The sequence below is a fragment of the Trifolium pratense genome, linkage group LG7, assembly GCF_020283565.1.
Source record: "Trifolium pratense cultivar HEN17-A07 linkage group LG7, ARS_RC_1.1, whole genome shotgun sequence".
Taxonomy (NCBI): domain Eukaryota; kingdom Viridiplantae; phylum Streptophyta; class Magnoliopsida; order Fabales; family Fabaceae; genus Trifolium; species Trifolium pratense.
In genome coordinates, this window is record NC_060065.1 from 56,747,876 (window position 1) to 56,757,489 (window position 9,614).

At 32.4% G+C, this 9,614-nt stretch overlaps 1 protein-coding gene across 1 annotated transcript; it reads right to left on the minus strand.

The window, feature by feature from the left end:
* Window positions 1-982: 982 nt before the first annotated feature.
* Window positions 983-4,545, minus strand: LOC123898748 (transcription factor MYBS3). The gene is made up of 3 exons (XM_045949761.1): window positions 3,968-4,545; window positions 2,306-2,514; window positions 983-1,779 (listed from the first exon to the last, which is right to left on the minus strand). Exons 1-3 carry the CDS (start codon window positions 4,296-4,298, stop codon window positions 1,240-1,242), a joined length of 1,080 nt encoding a protein of 359 aa, XP_045805717.1. The 5' UTR covers window positions 4,299-4,545; the 3' UTR covers window positions 983-1,239.
* Window positions 4,546-9,614: the final 5,069 nt, after the last annotated feature.

Below are 9,614 nucleotides of genomic sequence, written 5' to 3' on the forward strand. Positions count from 1 at the left end.
ACAAGTGACATTTATGTGTTATTCTTCTTTACTGGCACTGGTAGCATCAATTCTTCTACTCGTCAATCATCATCTTCAGAAAGAATCCACTGATTTTATTGAAAGCATTGTCCACTAAACCAAACTTTTGTTATGTCCGCCAAAATTTTATCCAAATGCATGAGACAAGATCCTTGTTTGCAAACCTCGAAAACGAAAGGACCAAATAATAATTATTGAGCCACTAACACTCTTTTGAACCTTTCAACAGAGGATATATACCATAAATCATATCACTGTTACATCCTTTTTGTCTCTCTGTCTGTGTTTTGCATCCAAATGCATGTAATAGATAGCATTTTCAAAATATCTGAGAGGTCGATGCGATATTTCATAATTCAAATACTTGGAAAAATTTGATATTTCATAAAACAGAAAGGTTAATGAAGCAAGCAAACTGGGATAATCAAGCTTTGTGAACTGAGGCTTGTAAGACGATTGTGCAGACTTGTGTAAATTCTAAAACCCAGTCTTCATTTTTGGCTTAATCTCAACCGATATTTTGTCGTTGAAACATTCGACCCTGTTGTTTGGTGAAGATTTTGCAAGAGATCAGAAAGTAACTAAAATGTTATAAATTTTTAACAATGTAAACTTTTTTTGATTAAACCGTATATAGTAACCAATTATATTCGGTGATATATGGGCCGGGTTAGCCCATTTGGCAAGTATCATACTGATCCAACCCATTTAACTATGGGAACAAATTGAACTCATGTTACCTACCGGTGATATAAGGGGGGCCGGGTTAGCCCATTTGGCTGTAACTAGGGGGGGGGGGGGGGGGGGGGGGGGGGGGGGGGGGGGGGGTGACAGGGGTGTGTGTCCTTGATTTTGAGAATATCAACTTGCAACCCCTAATACACAAAAGAATGGGTACATTATCCAGGAGCGGGTTGCAGGAAGAAAGAATACATGGAGCTGGCCACTGGCCAGCCAACAATTATAGCCAAACCGAGAGGGACATGGACCTCTTGGCTATATTTGATTATTCAAATTTCATTTTTGTTTACAGTTAGAAAGAATAAGTATTTGCATAAGAATTGATCTAACCTGAGCTACATACCACCATATGACTTCTTACTACTTAGAAGATTATGGCTCAGAGAAAACAAAAAAAAAAGTTATATATTATAGCACAAATGAAAGATGACCAAAAGAGGACTTAGTTACTACTGTCTTCACCAGATTTTGAAAGTCTCAAACCGCTTGAATGGCGCTGTTTTTGCCACCGTTTAGATCGGAACCACCAACTGGAGCATTTGCATGGAATGCTGATTGCCTTGAGGGCTCTCCTAACAACTTCAAGGAAAGCGGAGAAGGCTCTCTGTCATGTACCTGTGCTTCCCCAATGCTCAGATGAGACATTCCCACAAGTTCATCAACGTTGACAGGTTCCTTTGGAATGACTGGTATCGGCTTGAGAACCTGATGATGACTATGATGAGATGTCTCTCCTCCATTGACTTCTTCAAATGGAGCTCCAATTGATGGCCATATTGAAAATGGAACAGGTACATAAGATGGGAAAAATCCATGAGTCATTGGTGTCGATCCCTTTGATCCCATTGTAGTTTCATTGCCCTCTTCTGCATTTTCTTCAGATGTAGTTTCCATCGGTTCATATTCTGACTTGAGAGAGAGATTTAGTGATGGCTGTGATTTTCCATTGCAAGGTTGTGAGTTCTCAGAAGGTGGAAGTAGTACTTGTTCTTCTGGCATCAAAGTTGAATCAGGACACTAGCACATGATTTAAAAAAAGAAGTTAGCTCAAGAAGAAAATGACTACATAATACTCATCAAACATAACTCGTAATATTCAATATCCAATTACAACTAGGATGACTCCATTTGTGGTAATTAGCAAATAAAGGCTTCAGTAAATGTGACTGTAATAAAATAGTCTGCTGTCTATTGAAGCAAGAACTAGTATTGAGAAATTCAACACAGTCAAGGTGTCATCATGCCGTAATAAATATGCAAAGATTATCTTAACATATTTCTCTTGTTTATAAACACACTATTTAAATGGATTCAAGCCAAACACACTAAGGAGTTTTCTCAAAACAACATGCTATCGACAAAAAACTTGTTACGGTAGTAATGATAACTTATATATTGCTTGGTGCAGTGGTGTTGATAGGATAGGAGGAAAACTAGTTTCCCATTCTATCAGACTACATATATATGATATATATGTAGCAGAAATAAGTATGTCTCTGCATTGTAATTGCTCCAAAATTAGATGTGATGAATGAAGACCAACCATATCTGGAGCCATGTCAAAAAGGCTGGAACGCCTCTTTCTCCTAGTAGCATTACTCTGCCGGATAAAATACTTCTGTGCATGACTTGCTACTTGAGTAGGAGTCCTTGACACAACAAAATTACGTGCTATCCCACGCCAGTCTCCTTTGCCTAGCTTATGGAGACCAACCAAGAACAATCGATGTTCTTCTTCAGTCCATGGAACACCTAAAACACACAAAAGAGCATATTGAATGAAGTAATCCAATCAACGAGACAACAGGGTACTCAGCCTATTTGATGAATAAACAATCTTTGTTAAATTACAACAATTCAATGCAGCAACTAATCTCCACAAAGACATGTAAAAGGAAAAACAGAGTTGAGAGACTCTGCAATAAAAACAGGTAAGTATCGAAGTAGCAGCATTTTGGGGGATTATGACTTATGGAATTAGAACCTTATATCCTCGTTACAAGAGTCACAGTTTTAAACAGCTACATGCACAATTGTGCTTAAACTAGTTAAGCCACCTAAGAGCAATACTTCTGGTTTTAGAACATAAATGTCAGAAAGGCAATTTGATTAAGTATCAAACTCTTTGTCTGGAGACCAGTAATTTTCAAATAACAGATTTGCTTTTTATAGTGAATTACTTAAACCTCAATACAGATTTGCTTTTTATAGTGAATTACTTAAACCTCAATACAAATTCCAGATATTAAACAGTTTTTCACCGACACGGCGACACCCCTTTGTTCGTGGAAGAAAACAAAAAAAGCATAGATATAGGTATATACATTAAAAAAATAAAATTGAATGTAGGTGTATATTATATAATTATCAAAGCATAAAATAACAATGTGAACATTTCCTTGTTGTCCTACTATAAATTCAACTGCTACGAGCTCCAATCCAACTGCCTCAAAATACTACGGGACCAATTGAACAATAAAAACATTAAATGTTTCATATCTATCCAAATTACTCATGTTAATAACATTAAATGCCGTCATTGCGGGACCAATCAAACCACAAAAGTTCCATAAAATATGAATATCAAAAGATTCAAAACCATAACCAAACATACCATTATGATAGTATAACAGGAACAGTTCATTTTTCCAAAAAATAAAATAAAAGTCTTGACAACATGGGCCTAAAGGCACATTTTTTTTTAGTCAAGTAGCTTAGTAGCTAAAATTTCACCCTTAAAGCTAAATAAATGAAGTGTCTTGGGTTTGAACCGCAACTTCTGCATGTATTTGTATCATTTATGTTCTTTTTTTAAAACGAATTGGATCGCAGGATTGCACCAACTAAAAACTCACAAATAATAGACTCAGGTTTCTACCCTGATGGATAACCATGTTCAATCAACAATCCCAATTGAGCTATACCTGGTAAAGATTTATTGGTATCATTTAAATTTAAAAATATACACACATTTATTAACTTCTTTGCGTGCAAAAAATAAAAAACAATAAATTTCACAATCAAATAAATTCAAAAGCAAATCTAACACGCTTAAAATGTGAGGTTTTCCTTCACCATCATCATTAACCACCAACTTCATTAATCCAAACATTAATATAATATAGACTAGATACATCAATTATTCGATCAATTAATCTAACGGAGAATCGAGAGTAATAAATAAAAATGCAGCAAATGATTATACCTTTTTTTCTTTCGCCGCGGCGGGAGACGAAGGTAGAAGCATGAGCCGGATCATCAGACAAATAACCGTCAGGGTCATTAGGCGGGTCAGAACAAGGTGAACCGGGATTAATCGATGAACCAGGATTAAGCGAAGAAGAAGAAGAAGAACAATGGTGAAGTGCAGCGAGGTTAAGGTTTCCCATACTCGCGCTTTTTTTAATGATTGATCCATCGGTTAATCTAACTCCGAAAAGCCTAACCCCTCCGCCGCCACCGCCTCCGCTGCCTCTAGACGGACATGTCCGTGAGTTATGGCCGTTATTGCTGCAGTGAGAGCACCGCCGAGTCATTCCGATTCGCCGCCGTCTCACGGAGGTTCAAAGGAGACAATAGCAACGTGTGCTATATTTTGATATATCTTCTCTATAGAGATGGAATGAAATGAATCAATGAAATAGATTTAGATTAGATTAGATAAATTGAGAGAGAAGAAAATTAATTAATTATTATAATTAATAATTAGTTAGAGATAATAATAAAATGTGTGCATGGGTTTTGCTTAATTAAGGAAATGAAAAATGAGTTTGTTTGGATAATTCGGGATTTTTCTGTTAATCATAGGGTTATATCTGGTATTTTAATTTAACGTCTTAAATGGGAGTATATATGGTAGTGGAACGCGGTGCATCGCTCGTTGTTTTTTCAAATCACTATTTTACCCTTCCTTATTCTACATTTTTTTTTGTTATATTAATTGTGCTAATAATTATCTTTTATGCATGTATAACTAATTTTGTTGGAGAACTTGATCAACTACTTTAGTAAGATTTTCTCTTTTACTTACTGATGAGGAAGCTAAAAAAAATCAAACTGAAAAGGAATGTTATTATATCGATCGTTAATTGGTTTAGTGGTGATTGATGCGAATTTGGTAGGGAGAATCATGGTTTGATCTCTTGTAACTACGATCGAGATCGAAGACTGAAATCAATTGATGTCAGAACTGACCCAAAAATCAGATTAAACTGATGGTGAAAAAAAAAAAATGTTCTTATTATGTCATTTTTAAGAAGATCACAAACATCTTTCATGAGTTAAGAGGTTGACATTTTTTTTATTATAAGAAGAGATTGATATTTCTTGACAAAAAAAAAAGGAGAAGAGATTGACATTTGAGGAAATTTTAAGTTTAGTGAATAAATCTGCACATTTATTATTCTCTTTATGTGTGTGATATTCTCTAAGCACATTAGAGAATATCTTTAAATCTCACATTTATCTTTTGGTGTGAAACTAACTTTAAATCGCACATTTATAATAGGAAAGTCGTGTGTTTTTTTTAAAAAATTTGTAAAACTAACTTTCAGTTTTATGAGTATATACTCCCTCCAGTTCTTATTATAAGAGAAATTTTACTTTTTAGGTTCATTGTAAAACTAATATATTTGGACTATAATATAGTCCAAATACATTAATTTTACAATGAACCTAAAAAGTTAAGCTTCTCTCATAATAAAGACTAGAGGGAGTATTTGACTACACCTTGTATTTTCTTAGTTTAATTTAGCAATAGTATATTTGAAGCTAGCAATTAAAATTTTGTTATTGAGAAATTTGAGTTGGTCACAATGGATAATAGATTAAGGAAAAGAATGGTCGAAGAGTAAACATGGACGCTAATTTTTTTTCGTCTTAAATAAAGTAGTAATTCATTGAAATTAAACTCACATATAATTGTGAGATTATTGATTCGAATCCGGATCATGACGTATAACCTAACAATGTCGACATTTTTATCTGTTGAGCTATGACACATAACGTTAACATTTTATTATCCTCTCATCTCAATTCTCAACAACAAATACATACGGCAAAAACGCTTTAGATTTTCTTCTCACGTGCTATATTTTCCAAATCTACATGGATTCTTTTCTTTGATCATTTATTTATTTAAAAAATGCTAACCAATATTAGAGACATATTTAGAGAAATTCAATACATTAAAATTATATTTTAATTTGTGTAGTTTTTTTTATAAACTAAATTTGTGTAGTTAATATTTATATAATATAAAAAAATTATTTTCAATACAAAATTTATCTTTAATATCCTTAACTAGTACCCTAACGAACACACTAATTAGAAACTTCTTCCTCATAGCCCAACAATTATTTGGATGTGTTACGATTAAATTGGAATTAGAAATCTAGAAATGGCCAATACATGTACTGTACTTACGGATAAGTTAATAGGTCACGTGTAGTGACCAATGGCTCTACATGCTTTACGTGGAGTATATCCAAATTAAAACCAATACAGTATTATTTTACGTTTTACTAATTAAATTAGTCTTTATTTCTTATTTTTTCTTGCAAATGGAGTACTAATATTCTTTTGCAAAAACTAGTATATATAATTAATCCTTGCTGTAATTTTTTTATAAGGACTACTTATATTTGGGAATGGGAAATAAAGGAGTATGAAGTCGTAAGAGAAAATATTCCAATCTCACTCTCAATTGACAACTAACAATTTTGTAACCACATTTTTATTACTCATTCTAGGAATGTTCTTCAATTATATATATATTTATAGAAAATGTTAAATAGTATCTTCAAGGCACTAATTAAAGAACTAAATATGATAAAAATATGTAAGTACTTCAATCATAAAAGATTAGTCTTTCTTTTCTTTTCAAAAAAAAAAAAAAAGAGAAGATTAATCTTTCAAACATTTCCTTCCCTTTGATTGGTATGCACATTTTATATCCATATCCTTAGCTAACTATATTTTTTTATTATATTATTATTATTTTCGTGTCATTAGCTAATTCTATTAAATTAGAGCATATGAGTTATCTTATCTCGTCCTATAACAACACACTTGTAATTATTCCCTCCGGTCCTTAATATAATAGACACTTTGCTTTTTAGATTCATTGTAAATCTAATGTATCTAGTCAATAATATGGGCTACATACATTATATTCATTTCAATGAATCTAGAAAGTCCAATTTCTCTTATATTAATGACCGAAGGGAGTATTGGAAGAAAAAAAAAACAGCTAGTGTACATGCATAGCCATCCTCAGCTTTGCTAATACTAGTCAGATTCATTGACTCGACATAATCTTATCATTCATTGGCCGACCCAAATATAAAATTTTCAGTCTTACTAAATAAACAAAATTATCTCCGAAGATGAAGATATATATGATTATGTTATTTGTACGGACACGTTGTAACATGGATCACGCCAAATTTTACATTTTCCATCACAGATATAAGAGAAGAAATAAAGGGTGAATGAAGCAAAGTCAAGCTTTTGCATACTTTAGGTTTTTTCTTATAGGCTTTTGCATACTTTAGTTGTGTGTCTGTCAAAAAAAGTTGTGTGTATGACTTAAAGAATTCAAGATATAATATAATTATAGATTTATAGTAACATATTGTACCAAGATAAAGTATGTTATCCCCTTAAGATATCTGATGGATCGAATTCTGACCGATAGAAAGGCCTGAACTCTGTCCTTGTAAGCTTATCTCAATTGGTAGTGATATCGTATATATTATGCAGGAGCTGGATTCGAACTTGGACATTGAGAAAAGCTTGCTGTCTACTTCTCTTCACTACCCCGTTCTGTAACTTCCATTCTTGAGTCCGTCACTCCACTTATTCATCTTTAAGATGAAATTTATAGCAACTAAACTATTAGATAAAAAAACCACTAGGTTATTAGATAAAAAATCTAGACTTTCACAAATTAGAGAATTAATTAATGTTTAAATTTTCACGTACTGAAATATATTTATATCTTAGTATTTGACACGGTTTGAATAAGATTTACTAGTGAAAAAAATTATAAAAAATGTCGATATCTAACTTCTCAGAAACTAGCTTTATATACATGAATATTAAATTTAAAGGTGTAAAGTAATTATAAGCAAGTTGAAGTATAACTAATTTGATTAGAGCTAGAGATATCATTGTCTTTGTGATGCTATAGTTTTTGAGTGGGATACTATTATATAGTGTCAATGTTCCATCTTCACGTGCCCCAGCATGTAAATTAAGACATTTTTTTTTATACTAATTAATATAGATATAGATTTGTAATGGCAAGTTTACTTAATTGATAGTACTTCTTAGGTCATCCAAACAACTGTTGGTGTGTGTACCCTTTGAATTGTGTTGTTTTTTAATACTATAGTTAGTATTGTCACAAAAAAAAAATACTATTTTGTATTTATGCTTTTTTCCATAATGTTAGTTTTTTTTGTATGTTAAAGTTAGATAAGTCCGGTTCCGACTATTTAGAGGTTTGATATTAATGTAAATAATATTTACTTTATTACTGTTAAGGTTGAGTGTGTCGACATTTAATTTAAATATTAAAAGTGGACTCCAAATAAACAAACGTAAAAACCTTTTATGTAGACTCTCTTATGTGAGTTGGGGTAAAAGATGACAATTATATTAGAATCGGATATTAGGTTTAACTCATTTTTACAAAACTGACTTATAAAATGAAGATTGCATCTACTTTATAAACTATTGTCCGAATCAACCTATACCGAAACTTCTTAATAAATTACGCAGCCAAATCAGGTTACAATATTGGGAGTACGTAGCATTCTAACCCTGGAGGGTAAGGTTTGAATAATCAGAGTGTACATTGGTTGTGAGAATATTCTTTAATTTCTTATACTCTAAAGATTTTTCCTACACACAACTGATTGTGTACCATTAAAAGAAAGAAAAAAAAATGTTGACTGGATCATAAAAGTTCTACACGGTATGTTGATGTTAGGTCCAAGGCAAATTTGGTTTTGAATGGTGTGACTTGAAAGCGAAATTGAATTTTAGGAAAGAAAATAGATTTCGTGGCTTTTTCCAAGAATGAAAGAAATTAATTTTCCCTTAGACACGTGTTAAAAAATAATATAATTATTTTATAAAAAAAAAATATACATTCAATTTTTTAAAAATTTGAAAATTGATTTTTTAATACCCGTTTCTATATTTATGGTGTTTATAACATCAGCCCTAGCACAAGTTCCCATGACCCAAACTAACTCTAAGACGATATACAATGGTTGTGTTGATTTCAACTCAACAAGCAAAAAAGGAGTGCAATGGTTGTTGAATAAATGTTGAAGATGATATGGAAGAGAGATGTGTTGAGAAAACTCAACACAATTGAATTTGACGCAGGGGGACACTTGGCAAGCTTCCATTCACACAAGACAGGCGCGTGTACGACACGTGCGGACAGGGGGAGTGGGGGAGAGGGGACGCGGAGAGAGAGTGTTTTCTTCATAAGATCCAGCCACGTGGCTGACTAGATTTTTATCCATTTAATACTTTGAACTCAATTATTTCGTTGCAAATTAATTTTTTATTTTTTCACCAAAATTCATGATTTTTTTTTGTCTATAAATAGAGACTTGGTTCATTTGATTTGGACACAAAAAAAAATCGATTTTTTCATTATATTAATCTTATTATTATCTTTCTATTAGTGTTAATCTTGAAGTATTAATCTTTTTTTTTTGTGAAATGGATTCCAATAATCATTTCAACAGCCAAAATTCTTCTAATTATCCCAACAATTATCAAAATCCCAACAATTTTCAAAATCTCAACAATTATCAAAATCCCAACAA